The 16,172-nt window shown below is 38.7% G+C and overlaps 1 protein-coding gene across 7 annotated transcripts in view; it reads right to left on the minus strand.

The window, feature by feature from the left end:
- KLHL32 (kelch like family member 32) overlaps window positions 1-16,172 on the minus strand; it is a 234,967-nt gene that overhangs the window by 116,778 nt on the left and 102,017 nt on the right. For 6 of the 7 annotated variants that reach the window (XR_003622234.2, XM_007169672.3, XM_028163403.2 and 3 more), the window contains exon 4: window positions 13,515-13,622. Coding sequence is in view for 6 of the 7 variants with exons in the window: in XM_007169672.3 (XP_007169734.1) it covers window positions 13,515-13,622 (108 nt within the window). In the remaining variant the exon portion in view is untranslated. Of the gene's footprint in view, window positions 1-13,514; window positions 13,623-14,707; window positions 14,769-16,172 lie in introns of those variants that run through there. The other variant, XM_007169671.3, reaches the window with a different exon arrangement.

Raw genomic sequence — 16,172 nt, forward strand, 5'->3', positions numbered from 1 at the left:
AGGATGCGTATCCATCTGAGATTTGGGAATCATGGATTTGAAGTGATAACAGTAACTTTTCCCAGCAACAACTAGCAGAGTTGATACTTATAGTGGAATTTAGTCAACAGGTCTCCAAAGCTGCCACAGGCTGGAATCAAGCTTGGTTGCCTCTAAGGTCAGTGGGTATGCTCTTTGGGCTGTGCCAAACCATTTCTACCCAGACAGATATATGCTAACACAAGGATGCACGGCTATAATCAGTTTTTCAAGAGCTACATCTATTCAATTACCGTATATCCCTGCAAAGTAAAATGCAGGTAGTACTCTACGAAGTATTACAGCTCAATTACTCTTTCTCCTATCTGAACTAGTGTACCTTTTGGAGCACTGAACGCCCTCAGCTGCTTCACCACGCTCCACACACAAACAATTCAGGCCCCTGGTAATCCATTTCCAATAAATGCAATGGTGTGTTGACCTGGCATTTCCGTTCACTCTTCAAGCCACTCTGAGAAAGCATTCGCTGCATGATTTCCATCAATGCAGCCCTAACATCTAGTGAGTCCTTAACACATAGCAGGAGCTCATTAACTATTTGATGAATTAATGGATCTCAACTTGAGAACAAACTATAAATGGATGGTTTTTAGGAAGTATACAAAGGAGATAAAATATTCACAAATTAGGACATTCAGTGCCTTTGAATTAGCCCTTCATTTGAATATTAGCATCATTATTCTACTCAAATGGAATATCGACTTGCAGTATAAATCTTCTCAAAAGTTTTATTTGGCTAGTTATGTTTTTATCTTGAAATTAACCACAAAGGCCATATATTTTTGCTTTCAGGTTGTTTTCGTTTAAAAAAAATCTTACATTTAGAATTGTAAAACTTTCATATACTACTACTCCATAGAAATACTAAATGTTTCCAGCAGAGGGCTCAATAATTCTTTTTTAAGGAAAGAAGTTTATAAAGTTCATTGTCCAATTGCAGCTCTTGCAAAACTCCAGAAGGCAATCTCACAAAAAATATGTTCTTCCTCTTGATCAAGTAATTCCAGGTCCATGAATTTATTTAAAATAATCCAATTTTTTAAAAAACTGTATTATAATAAGGCAGCAATGTTTATATACTATGCATTTATGGATAAATATACTTTTATCTATTTCCAGAAAAGACATTAAATTATAATCACAAAAAATCTATATTAAATTACTCAGGAGATGGGCAAAGGCCAGGAAAAAAAAGAAATGTGTAAGTAAGTGAGAATTTGGGTGAATATGGCTTTTCACTTTCATTCTTCTTTATGTTTGTGTAAACATTTGGGTGATCTTTTCATTTTCAAAAGATGAAAAATAGTAATTTATCTTTATAAAATTTGCATGCTTCTTAATTTTAGTTCTGAAAATAAGGGTGGAAAAACTTTAGGAAGCAAGTAGAATGGCTTATTTATGGAACAATTTGGGATTCTGCAGACACTCATTTTTGCAGGCAGAACTAATGGGGTGTAGCACCACTTTTTTCATGCCTACAAATAACATTAATGTACCAAAACTTTCAGATAGAGCTCCCAAATATTTTTATTCACTTTATTTATTTACATATACTCATTTTCAGAAGGCTCTGAGGCATCAATACGAGCATTTAAAAATTAGGAACATAACTCAAGCAAGGAGAAAATAGGAAACAAAAAGTGATATGAGGTCAGGAGAGGAGATATATTATGTATATATATCCTCATAACTATTAAAAGTGGGCTGCAAATATGGCTCTAAGCTTCCTAGCATCGAAACTAAAAAGGAAATGCAGCCTAACAAAAGATGAAAATACTAAAATGAACTCTAGCTTCTCTAGGCCCTGAGATCTAATGGAAATTTTCCTGCAGAAATTAAGACTAACACTGAATGAATTACCTGGTGATACTTTTAATACCATCGTACGTGTATTTTATAAACTTTGCATAAAAAGTAAAAGTTAATAAAGAGATTCTTCAAAATTCAGACATTCACTTTTCTGATATTCTCCCTTGATACCTTGATCCAGGTATAAGACTTAGAGTAGATGAGCAGTGGTTTTTAATGGAGACAGGACAACCTTCCAGGGAGCAATTTGGAAATGCATGCAGGTATTTTTGGTTGCCCCCAGATGGGGGACACTAGTGGCCTTTGCTGGGCAGTGGCCAGGCAATGTACAGGACAGCCACCAACTGCAAAGAACTGCCCTAAATCCTGCATATCTGAGTGCCCTGCTGGACATGTACGTAAGTGAAAAACTTATTTATAAAACTCTAAGCCTAGAATCTAACTGGTTTACATATAAACACAATTTTTTGTTTGTTTTGTGTCAAGATACACTGAATTTTCCAAGAATGCTACCACAGTAGAAACCAAAAGAAGACAACTGTTTTGTTTTGTATGGAATTTTACTAAGAGTTGTTCACTATTTTAGAAAATCATGTCGCCTAGGGCATACCCTTGTGATATCTCAGTTGTCAGCAAAACATCCATGTGTCATTCTGCATCTGTATGCAGCTGTCCCAGCATGATGATTCTACCTATAGCTGTAGACAGGCAACTATTTCATTCTGTCTTCTGAAAAGTTCTGCTCCAGCATGTACGTACTGAAATACGTATGATTTTCATTATACTCTCTTTCCTTCTGTGTGTTCTTTATATATGGTTAAAACATTCTTATTAATATTTAGAGTAATTTGTGTGGGTAAGTTACATTATTAGGAATTTCATCTCAGGATAGTAAAGGTGGCCTTTTTATATTAAGGCCTGATAGATGAGGTTGAGAACCACCAAGCCAGATGGACAGACTGCCTATCTTCTGGGAATCCATTATGTGTATAATTTCTCCCAATGAACTTTTAATGAGAGCTTTCTAGCAAACAGGCTGAGGCTGGCGTGTAATCATTCTCTTTTGCTAAATAAGGGGAAAAGTTCATGTCCTTTAAAAAGCCATCAATAGGCTGACATCCTCTTATGAAAACTAAGGAGTTAATCAAGATTCTCTACTAAATAAACTGTTAACCTCACTCCACTCAGAGATGATTTGATGGACCACCTAAAGGAAGGGTCAGAATTTCCTTAGGGAATGATTCTGAGTACAGCCAACCCTTAGAAATTCCAATGATCAAGAAAGAACACAATTGTAATTATGTCTGCTTAGAAATATTCCAAACAGGAGTTGCTGCTCATCCACCATAGCAAAGGAAAAACTCAGATGGACAGGATAAAATTAAAAATGTCTAGCAATGGAAATTTCTGCCAAAACAAAGAGAAACAAATGCACAGAAGTGCAAAATACACCCTGAGTTAGCTTAGTGGGGTGGACCTACTATTTTGAGTTGCTGTATATTATCCGTTTCTACTTTGGAGGACATCAACTAGAAAAGAACTGATTGTTTCTTGCCCCACTTATGACAATAAAACCATTATCAGGAGCATACAGGGAATACTTCTCTTTCAATTCCCTGTCCTGGCAGTAGGGTGGAGGTGGGAGGTAGAAAGTGTGGGAAGGAGAGAGGAGGACCCAAGGGCAACAAATCCAGATCATTTAAGTGGAGTTTTATAGAACGAAGACAAGGTTAAAACAGACAGGGGCCACACTCATCCTTGTCATCTAATATTACCTCAGTGTTCCGTACGCATGAGCTCAAGCACCTTGGCCCACAGTGGGTTCCTCAGCACAGAATTGATGCCAAGAAAGATTATAAATGCTGTAAGCATATTGTTCAAACACATTTTGTTTTCAATAAGTGACTGAGTTTCACAGTGTGCCAAAGGAAAATGTCTGTGCCTGAAATGTGACTATGACTCAAGCAAAATGCTAGACTAACGCACTGGAGTCTGACTCCATTTTTGATGTGTGACTGCTGACAGCTCTCAAGCCCCACCACTCCCTCTTCCCTGCTTGCCCCACACCTGGAAGAAAATACAAGAAAGTTTGAGCCCTCTCTCCCTTGATGCTGGTGGAAGCTCAAACCACACAAGCCCCCACCCGCGTGGACAACCCTCCAGCCCCACCCCCTAACCACAATAAACACCAAAGCCAATCAATCGCCCCTAACTGCTCTCTGAAGTCATTTTTGGACCTACTGGGGTCCACCCTTTTATCCCCAGCAAACCTCACTATGTGAGTACTAAACCCTTTCCTATCTTCTTGGTGCACGTGTGGTGTTACCAGTCTCAATATCTGAGTCAAATGTTGGGTGGGTGAGAGGGCCATTCTGTTTCTGCAGAGTGACTATCAGACAACTAAGAAACCCCAAACTTGCAAATTATTAAGGAAAAGCCAGGAAACACTTTTTTTAAAAAAATCAGAATATCAGTTTTATTACCAAATGGGAAAGCTGACCGCAGAAGTGTGGCCACAGTTATACTTCCTCACACAGAGACGTTTTAGAGATTGTTACGCTGAGCAGACAGCTTTGTAATACCTGCAGTACAAACTATACCCTGAGTCCTTTCTGAGCAGACAGCACACACGGATTTCATGAGGGAGAACTGGCTAGCACGAGGTACAGATTCTCAGAACTGACCCTGCTTTACAGGTAGGGGGCCTCCCATATGACTTCACTTTGCCTGAATCTCTGTTCTCCATGAGGAACAGACAGGCTTCGGGCCCAGTGACGTTGTTCTTGGGTCCTCAGCTGAGAAAAGTAAGCTTCTAGGGATCAGTCAGGATCTGGACTTTTAAAATCTCACTTCTCAGTTTTTCACAATAAACGTTCAGGTCTCCAACCTGTCCTTACCAGTTTTGACCACCAAACCATGTCAAGGATTTATCATTTTACTTGACATCTTGAGATGCCATAAAAATTTCATTTGGCAAATGGTTCTTATCTGTCAAGTATGACACTTTCCAGGAAACGATGCATGGGAACCTGTAACATCTTCACCTCATAACAATAAACAGACACATCTGCTTGCTTGTTTGTTTCAATAATCCACTGATAAAAGAGAAACTCCCTCCAAAGGCAATCATACAGAGTTTCAAAAGATTCAAGAAAGTGAAAACTCACTGACGGAATTCATACTTTTTCCCTTCATTTCACTCTTCTCACACTTTCTATGTCAACAATCCAGTTACAGACGCTGGCACAGCTCTGACAAGAATTAACATAAGAAGAAAATAATCACTTTCTGCACAATTCAAAATATCCTTCCTTGGAATGTGGATTTTAGACTGTGTGCTCTGGAGCCTGGGGCACAGTGCGGGTGCCTCAGGGGCCTCTTACTTGCCAGGCTTCTGTAGGTATTGCCAGGTGAAGAAAGGATTCTGCAGCTAAAATATTTAAACCACTGAATGGTCTTAATGCTGCTCCCAAGAGAAGCATTTAAGAAAAATATCTCCCAGGTTTCTTCCATGTGCTACCATTTAGTTCAACCAGGTTATGTTTATAAGTAAATCTGATGGGGACATTTTCTCATGTAAAGTGAGTGACACATCTATCCCTGAAGGGATGGGTTTATGAGAAGGCAGTTTCAAGTAAGACTCCTGTGACTCTGCTGCCAGGCCTGATGCTGGTCTCTGGAGAAAAGTATTCTAGTTGTAGAGAATAAATACAGTTTCACTGATCATCAAAATCTAATGCTACAGTGTCTGCCTTACTAAGGCTATAAAAAAAGTCATGTGAACACATTAGAGAATCAAATGAGAATCAGGAAGAAAACCTTTACTATACAAGAGCATGAAAATTAAGGGGCAATTTCTTTTATTTATTTATTTTTTTAATTTTAATTTTATTTTAATTTTTTATATAGCAGGTTCTTATTAGTTATCTATTTTATACATATTAGTGTATATATGTCAATCCCAATCTCCCAAATCATCCCACCCCTCCTTACCCCCCTTGGTGTCCATACGTTTGTTCTCTACATCTCTGTCTCTATTTCTGCATTGCAAACAGGTTCATCTGTACCATTTTTCTAAATTCCACATACATGCGTTAATATACAATATTTGTTTTTCTCTTTCTGACTTACTTCACTCTGTATGACAGTCTCTAGGTCCATCCACGTCTCTACAAATGACCCAGTTTCGTTCCTTTTTACAGCTGAGTAATATTCCATTGTATATATGTACCACAACTTCTTTATCCATTCATCTGTCGATGGGCATTTAGGTTGCTTCCATGACCTGGCTATTGTAAATAGTTCTGCAAGGAACACTGGGGTGCACGTGTCTTTTTGGATTATGGTTTTCGCTGGGTATATGCTCAGTAGTGGGATTGCTGGGTCATATGGTAATTCTATTTTTTAGTTTTTTAAGGAACCTCCATACTGTTCTCCATAGTGGCTGTATCAATTTACATTCCCACCAATAGTGCAAAAGGGTTCCCTTTTCTCCACACCTTCTCCACCATTTGTTGTTTGTAGATTTTCTGATGATGCCCATTCTAACTGGTGTGAGGTGATACCTCATTGTGGTTTTGATCTGCATTTCCCTAATAATTAGTGATGCTGAGCAGCTTTTCATGTGCCTCTTGGCCATCTCTATGTCTTCTTTGGAGAAGTGTCTATTTAGGTCTTCTGCCCATTTTTGGATTGGGTTGTTTGTATTTTTAATATTGAGCTGCATGAGCTATTTATATATTTTGGAGATTAATCCTTTGTCCGTTGATTCGTTTGCAAATATTTTCTCCCATTCTGAGGGCTGTCTTTTCATCTTGTTTCTGGTTTCCTATGCTGTGCAAAAGCTTTTAAGTTTCATTAGGTCCCATTTGTTTATTTTTGTTTTTATTTCCATTACTCTAGGAGGTGGGTCAAAAAAGATCTTGCTGTGATTTATGTTAAAGAGTGTTCTTCCTATGTTTTCCTCTAAGAGTTTTATAGTGTCTATCTGGCCTTACATTTAGGTCTTTAATCCATTTTGAGTTTATTTTTGTGTATGGTGTTAGGGAGTGTTCTAATTTCATTCTTTTACATGTAGCTGTCCAGTTTTCCCAGCACCACTTATTGAAGAGACGGTCTTTTCTCCGTTGTATATCCTTGCCTCCTTTGTCATAGATTAGTTGACCATAGGTGCGTGGGTTTATCTCTGGGCTTTCTATCCTGTTCCAGTGATCTATATTTCTGTTTTTGTGCCAGTACTATATTGTCTTGATTACTGTAGTATAGTCTGAAGTCAGGGAGTCTGATTCCTCCAGCTCCATTTTTTTTCCCTCAGGATTGCTTTGGCTATTCAGGGTCTTTTGTGTCTCCATACAAATTTTAAGATTGTTTGTTCTAGTTCTGTAAAAAATGCCATTGGTAGTTTGATAGCGATTGGACTGACTCTGTAGATTGCTTTGGGTGGTATAGTCATTTTCACAATATTGATTCTTCCAATCCAAGAACATGGTATATCTCTCCATCTGTTTGTGTCATTTTTGATTTCTTTCATCAGTGTCTTATAGTTTTCTGAGTAGAGGTGTTTTACCTCCTTAGGAGGGTTTATTCCTAGGTATTTTATTCTTTTTGTTGCAATGGTGAATGGGATTGTTTCCTTAATTTCTCTTTCTGATCTTTCGGCGTTAGTGTATAGGATGAAAGAGATTTCCGTGCATTAATTTTGTATCCTGCAATTTTACCAAATTCACTGATTAGCTCTAGTAGTTTTCTGGTGGCATCTTTAGGATTATCTATGTATAGTATCATGTCATCTGCAAACGATGACAGTTTTACTTCTTTTTTTCCAATTTGTATTCCTTTTATTTCTTTTTCTTCTCTGATTGCCATGGCTAGGACTTCCAAAACTATGTTGAATAATAGTGGTGAGAGTGGACATCTTTGTCTTGTTCCTGATCTTAGGGGAAATGCTTTCAGTTTTTCACCATTGAGAATGATTTCACCATTTGCTCTGGGTTTGTCATATATGGCCTTTATTGTGTTGAGGTAGGTTCCCTCTATGCCCACTTTCTGGAGAGTTTTTATCATAAATCAGTGTTGAATTTTGCCAAAGCCTTTTCTGCATCTATTGAGATGATCATATGGTTTTTCTCCTTCAATTTGTTAATATGGTGTATCACATTGATTGATTTGCATACATTGAAGAATCCTTGCATCCCTGAGATAAATCCCACTTGATCATGGTGTATGATAAGAGGCAATTTCTTTTACTTTTCAATTCCCAATTGCATGAGCAGAGTTATACCTAAAAAAAAAAAGTATTTTTCACTTCACAGAGTATCATACTTTTCCAGAATTCCAAAGACTTCAAAATATTAATATTAATAGTTACACAAAATATCCTTGTGAAGACTGTACTAAAGCATTCTCTGCATCAGAGGAAGGTAATTAGGATGTGTGTCCCCACAGAGATGGGTTCTTCCATGATGTTAAGGAACCAAGGGCTGGAGTTATTGGATATGAAGAGAAAAGCAGGGGAACAACAGATACCAAAGAATCTTTTTTATCTGCCCAGATATGATGTAGCTGGTTCATGGCTGACAAGATTTACAGTACCTGGAGGAGTACTACTGGGAAATTTCAAAGGAGACTACAAATCTCACTATCGTTTAGTGCATAGTTTCTCTCTTTACTGGCTTTCTGGAATCTCTCCATCAGACTGCAAGGGACAAAACAGGTGGAGAGTTCTCAGGAGAGTAAGAGGAAGCTAACTGGCTTGAACCCCTTGCTCTACTATATGAAGGCATATAGCACAGTGCTTGGCATACAGCCTATCTTCCTTGACATCATGGCAACCAGAGCACTAAAACAGTGAACTTCATTGTGGTTCTCAGTCCTATTTGCTTTCATTTTGGGTCTTTAGCTACTCAAATTCCTAGAGGCATATCCAAGACCTTTGGGATTGCATGTGTCCTTCCACCTTTTGAGAAGGGCTCTTCTCTCTGTGAAAGGGTCTTGGTGTTAAGTGCTCCTCACTCTGGCTGGTTTTCTCAGCAACCCTTGTTGCTCCTGGGTGGCCGACCTCTTGTCTGGTTTGGACTGGGATTCCTCCCCTCAGGCAACATCTCCATTAGAATCCTTTTGCCCCCTTCTTTTTCATGTCTCTTCTACTCAGGACTGGTCTGAACTACGAATGAATTCCTGGCCAGAGTTGGAAAGCAAGGATATTGGGGAGGCCATGGTAACAGGGTCCTCTTGCTCACCAGAGTAAGTGAGAGTTGGTTTTCTTAGGTTCACTTTGTCCTTTTCTCCCTAAGGCAGATCTGCCCAGTGACAGTTTACATCATACCCTCTGCTTTGAACCCAGCTCCCAGAGCCAGCCCAGAACAGGGCCTGCAGAGAAGCCTGGTTCCTCTGCCCTCCATGGTCAGTTCCGCTGCGCATGGCTGTGCAAGGTCACCCACGAGGGCTGCGATGCGTGCGGGGCTCTGCTCAGGCTGTACCCCAAGCAGTGTGTGCCCACAGGAAGCGCACACCTCTAATTAGTGCGAAGGCAGAATGTGTGTGTTCCTTGATAAGAAAAGTGCATGTATTTTCAGAGGATGTATTAGCATTAGGAGGAAAATTTGATTTTTCTTTAAAATTTCCTGGATGGAATCTGTGACCAATTTTAAGAAGGCTATGCTTTAGAACAGTGTGTAGGAGGAACACACACACACCTTGTTACACAGTGGCACTCATTCATCACACCTACTCTGTACTTCCAATTTCTTTCCCAAGGCAGCAATCATTTTCAGACACTTAAAATACTTAACATTTTATACTATGCTTACTACAACAGACTAAAGGTATAATCAACTGTCAGTAGAAATATCTATAGGTAGATAAATACAATGTTAACTCTGATTTTTACAAATCCAGATACATATCAAGGCTAAACACCATATAACAGCGAATGTCTGCAATAGTAAATAACAATTAAGAAATTGAAGAACTACACTTTTATTCACGTTTCCATATTCTAAACTCTTTGCTTAATGTTAATTTCATTTCCAGAGTAAGAGAAAGCTTTTTTGCATTTCCCAAGTATACCACAATTCCACTTTTTGCCATCATCTATGTTCACGTCTCAAAGGGAAAACAGATTTATTATAGTCATTTTGGTGTTTAAGAAACCAAACTGCCATGGATGTTGTCCAAGAAAGACTGTATCAACTTCCACTCTGCAGCAAAAAATAATCACATACAGAGTACAAGTGCACCAACTCGGAGCCTTCGTGAACTGAGTGTTGGAAGAGCACCCAGGTTGAGAGAACCATCAAAAAGAGATCACTCTCTAAAATGTCCAAACACCTCCCTGCGTCCTTCAATAAAGTATAACAAATATGACTTAACCCTTTCTTAATGACATAGAACATTACGAAGGGGTTAAGAATAAACAATGGATTTGAAATTAAGAGGACTGGGTTTGACTCACTGGGTCGACATGCCCTGGGAGACTGATCTTGGTCATTCACTGTACCTTCTGGGGCTCGTCATCTTTAAGAGAGGATCACCGAATTCCTCGGAGCTGTCTAGAAGATTACGCTACACAGCACACGTGAAGTGCCTAGGGCAGTGCCCCGGCTCTTGCAGAGGGTGCTCCATGAAATGCCAGCCCACTTCTTGACCCCTCTGTGCACAATCTGAACCGATGAGTTGCTGCTATATATGCTGCAGGGCTGTCACCCCTGTGTGGAGGCACACGTCAAGAGTGGGTCACTGGGCAGAATAAACGCAACTCTACGTCTTGCCCTAGAGCTTTTTTTTAAGCACTTACATTGGATATATGTGTGTGAGTGTGGTTGTGTGTGTGTGTGTGTGTGTGTGTGTGTGTATAAAAATATATTCTTATTTGGTTTCCTTTTTCTCATAAAAGTGAAATATGAGCATATGACTCCCAGACAGTAGGATATGGCTGTCTTTCTGCAAACTTCTTCCCTCTTCCCAAGCAGTCTCCTTACCCTTCAGAAAGTCAGCTCCCCTAATGCCGTTATGCTATCTTCAGCTCATGTTTCATAGATCCTTTGTGCCACAGGCACTTCATATACATATATATGTGTGTGTGTGTGTGTGTGTGTGTGTGTGTGTGTGTGTGTGTGTGTGTGTATATATCTCATTAAGAGCAGCTTTATTCATAATCACCAAAAACTGGAAGCAACCAAGATGCCCTTCATATATCCACACAATAGAACGGTACTCAGCAATAAAAATGATCTATCAAGTCACAAAAGACATGGAGGAACCTTAAATGCATATTGCTAAGTAAAAGAAGCCAGAAAAAGTCTACATACTATATGATTCCAAGTATATGACACTTTGAAAAAGGCAAAACTATACAGACAGTAAAAAGATCAGTTAGTGGTTGTCAAGGGGAGAGGGGGAGAGGTGAACAGGTGAGACAAAGGGGACTTTCAGGGTAAGGAAACATATATATAAATTTATATATATATATATATATATATATATATATGTTTACATATATAGACATTTACACATATATTTAAGTTTACATGTACATACATATATACATGTAAACTTAGCCACTGTGAAAGAAACCACAAAACAATCAAGGCCAACAATAAGGCAGCCACTTATCTTTGAGTGTGTGTTTTACCTCAGCGTTCACAGCAATTTTTGTGCTCTTTTGTTTACCAGTGATTTAAACACACTTTGCAGTCTATAGCCTCTAAGCTTAAACTATTCCGCTGTTAATGCATCTAAGTATAGAAACTACTTATTTGGGTAGCTTTATCAAAAAACAATATTTACTACTGCATCCCCATTGCACACCAGTGAAGTATGAGCTATGGGTTATCAACCGTACTTTAGAGATGGGCAAATGCAGGTATAGCTGTAATTCAGGTGTGAAGAAAGAAATATACACAAGACACAATTTAGAGCTGATGTCTTTCTTTACATCTGTAAACCAAAAAGCACACAACACATTACTCACTCACCTCACTAGAAATATGTTTTGGCAACTCTGTGAAATGTAACTGTCTGCCTTAATTTCCTAAGGCATGATATTTGGTTGGGCTGACCCTGAACTTGTGATCCCTCTCCTTTCTATTTTCCTTTGTACCTGCTACCTGATGGATGACTTTTTCCTTTCTACCACTATTTTCATTTCAGCTGCCAGCATTGCCTCAGTTATTCTATGAAACATATCTCAAACTCTACCAGCTATAGAAAAGAGAATGGATAATATCATACACCTTAATAAGCCTCTAAAGAAAAAAATTTAGTAAAAAGGTGAATTCCCAACATTCTTCAAGACCCAAATACCACGTTCTCTGTGAAGGTTTGCACTGATGGCCCCAGTTAACCACACTCTCCTTTTTGTTCCCACTATGTCTTGTATTCTGCTTCTATTATACCTCCCATCAGAGTGAGGACACGGAACTACGTATATAACTCTCTCTCCCACCAGGATGTGAGCCTGCCAAGAGAAGAAACCCTTATTTTAGCCCAGCAGACACTGAACATAAGTTGGATGAAATGGAATTAAAGAACAAAACTCTATAAAAGAAGATAAACCTCTAGTCGGTATCTGGTTTGATGTAGTGGAGTAGTTCTCAAATGAAAACAGCGGGTGAGGAGGGTGGGCAAAATGGGTGAAGGGTGAAGTTATTTATATTATAACTGAAAGGTACAAACTTTCGGTTGTAAGGTAAATAAGTCCTGGGGATGTAATGTATAGCGTGGCAACTATAGTTAGCAATACTGTACTGTATTTTTGAAAGGCGCTAAGACAGTAGATTTTAAAAGTCCTCAGGACACAGAAAATTTGTAACTATATGTGGTGATGGATGTTAACTTATTATAGTAATCATTTTGCAATATATACATATTTCAAATCACTATGTTGTACACCTAAAACTAATACAACGTTACATGTCAATTATATTTCAGTTAAAAAATAATTCTAAAAGGAAGGGTTTTGTGTATTCTAATAATTGTTGCACTAACATGAAACTAGATAAGAACCGTGAAGCTTCAGATTTGGATTTATATTGTCTTTATGAAGTTTTGTTTTGATTTGCTACGACAGTCATACACTGACACGGCTTTTGTATTCTACTAGTTGTCACTATTATTCTTTCATTTAAAAAAAGAAAGAAAATGAATGTTCTCTGAAGATTCCTGTAAATCCTATAACAATTTTAATGATGAGCAACTTTGGCTTTTAAACCATCACATTCTAATCTATCACTTGAGGCCCTGATCCTGAAATGTATGTAGAGCACAGGGTGTCAAGATGCTAGACAGAGCTCTTTACGGCTTTAGATTGGTTTTTTGGGGGGGCGGGGAGTGTTCTTGTTTTTAAGCCAGTAAAGCCATGATTGAGTCACTGAGCTTCAGTGATGACAATGAGAATTCAAGTTATCTTCCAAACTCTTTCCCATATAATAATTCTTCAGGATATTTTAAAATTACACCAGCAAGCAACTGAGCTAAGATTAAAATATTTAAGATCAAAATTATTTTACTTACCTTTCCATTATTTTAGTTGTAACCTTAAGTAGATGTAAAACTTTTTTTAACCTCAAAGTGAGTAACAAGAAAAATACCTAAATCTCATGGATAATCTCCTCTGTTTAGGTGCAGTTAAAAATGTTAAGCCTCTCAGATGACGTTTGGTACCATACCTGTCCTGTGTATGCAAATTCCAGAGCTTGCTTTAAGCCGAGGCTGGTCACACCGTGTAAATTCACCTCGTCAGCACCACTTTCCACCATACAAAGACTGAACATGGCCTGAGGTGGGAGAGAAAGGAAGACAGTTATGGGACTTAAAAAGCAAGAGAACAAGATAAAGCCCTAGAGAAACTAGGAAAGAAAAAAGTTTTACAAGTTAAAGACTGATTTTGGTTTTTGAAATGCTTCTGCAAAACTTCCTTCACACAAGCCACTGCAAATCACTTAGCTGTCCAAATAGTTACAGTAACACACAGATGGCTCTGCACACCCCACACACAGAGTGGCGCTGAATCCCACAGCTGTTCTCTGGGGTGACTTGTGTTTAGGCTCTCTCCCTGAACTCATTCTCTCGATCCTGGCGTCCCACAGCTAACCTGATATGGGTAGCAGTCCCGAACATTCTTGCCATAAGACATGGAAAGTAGTGCCTTGTCTCCTGACTTCTCTGCCCTTTTTTCTGCCTCACCTCAGTGACGCATCTCATTCCTCTCATCTGCCATAGATCACACCCTCTATTCCAGTGGTTCTCAAAGTGTGGCCCCTGGGTCAGCAACATTAGCATCTCCTGGGAACTCCTTAGAGCATAGATTTATGGAGCTCCAGCCCAGACCTACAGAATCAGAAATTCAGAGTGGGACCCAGCAATCTGGGCTCTAATGGGCCATCCGAGAGACTCTGATGCTTACCTGAATTTGAGAACCACTGTCTAAGTTATTCAGTGAAAATCAATTTGCCTCCAAACCAATTCTCCAAATGGCCAACTTATTGAAAATCAGTTTGTCAAATGAAAACTTTGAAATTTAAAAAATGCAGGAATTCCCTGGTGGTCCAGTGGTTAGGACTCCACGCTTTCACTGCCGAGGGTGAGGGTTCAATCCCTGGTCAGGGAACTAAGATCCTGCAAGCCATGCAGTGTGGCCAAAAATAAATAAATAAAATAAAATGAAATAAAATTTTAAAAATGAAAACTTACCAAGTTAAACAAATGCATGGGCTCCCCTCCCCCACCCCCCCAAAAAAGAAACCACACTAATCTGTACACCTTTAACAGGTAATAGAGAGAATATTCAATTTTGGGTCACTGATTATGAAATACACTGTTTAGAAAAGTGTACATCTATGTAGTGAAGAATTAACCTTACCCAAAGGGAGGTCTGGCCTTTGCCTTTGGTTTCTGGAAGGTAATCTAGGCCTTTGGAATATCCTGCCTGATACGAGCATCCCTGTTTCCTGGGGCTTTGGCCACTGACAGTCTAATGACATGATTTATGACAGGAGCTTTGGTCCACACTGTATCAGCTGTGACCTAGTGGGAAGCAGCCGCATAGCACAGGGAGATCAGCTCGGTGCTTTGTGACCACCTAGAGGGCTGGGATAGGGAGGGTGGGAGGGAGGGAGATGAAAGAGAGAAGAGATATGGGGATATATGTATATGTATAGCTGATTCACTTTGTTATAAAGCAGAAACTAACACACCATTGTAAAGCAATTATACTCCAATAAAGCTGTTAAAAACAAAAAAATAGAGGGACAAGAGACTAAAGGTATTAGTTTGACCTCCAGGAGAGGCTGGAGATGAAAGGTCAGCCACATAGGCAGTCTGAGACTGAGCACCAATAACAACTCTGGACACCAAAAACTTGAGTGAGCTTCCCTGCTTGGCAGTCCTCTGAGCTTACTGTCACAGAGCGTGGTCAGGAGGGGGTAACACAATGACTCCACAGGTGGAAGAGGGCCAGAAGCTCCATATTTGGTCCCCTTCTGGACTCTGCCCTCTGTGTCTCTTCCCTTGGCTGATTCTGATCTGTATTCTTTCCCTGTAATAAGCCATATCTGTGAGTACACAAGCTTTCAGTGAGTAATGTGAGTCTTTCTAGCGAATTACCGAGCATGAGAGTAGTTTTAGGAATCTCAAACTTGCAATTGGTGTCAGGAATAAGAGAAGTCTTGAAGGGATTCTCTCTTCCGATTTTGCAGTTTGGCTAACTTCTTAGAAGTAAAACAAAAATCAAAACGAACAAACAAACAAACCCTCACTGTTCTATGTGATAGTATTTAAGATCATACTAAATCTTTTTAATTTTAAAAAATCATTTTTTTGTTTTGCCAATGGATTAATATTCATCTTCTAGCAATTTTTTATTCTGATAAATTCATTTTTGATTCTCAAAATTCTTTACATTTTAAATTAATATGTATGGGACAAATGGTTTTAATTGATGGTCCATTATTCTTTCTGGAGGTCCTCATTTCTATCTCACACAGTAGAGTTGTAAGTTTCATAATGAATAAGATTCTCTTTGATAACTTCTAGTTAACCTTTTAACTGTTAGAAATACACAATTTGAGAAATTTTATAAAGAATATTTTAAATGCTTATAATTTGAGAAACTAAAAAATAACAAAGTATCCTAAAGACATTGGGAGTATGTAACATGTAACATATGCAATTATATTTGCTATATTAAATAGCAGACATTCAGAATATATTTAATTCAAAAATTCACTTTATCATGAATAAATGAAACCTAACATTCCTTTAGAAGCTGTTAAAGGTGAATGGCCAATATGGTAAATTTGACAACTTGGTTAGTGAGCTGATCTGAC

This window comes from Balaenoptera acutorostrata, chromosome 14, assembly GCF_949987535.1.
Source record: "Balaenoptera acutorostrata chromosome 14, mBalAcu1.1, whole genome shotgun sequence".
Taxonomy (NCBI): Eukaryota; Metazoa; Chordata; class Mammalia; order Artiodactyla; family Balaenopteridae; genus Balaenoptera; species Balaenoptera acutorostrata.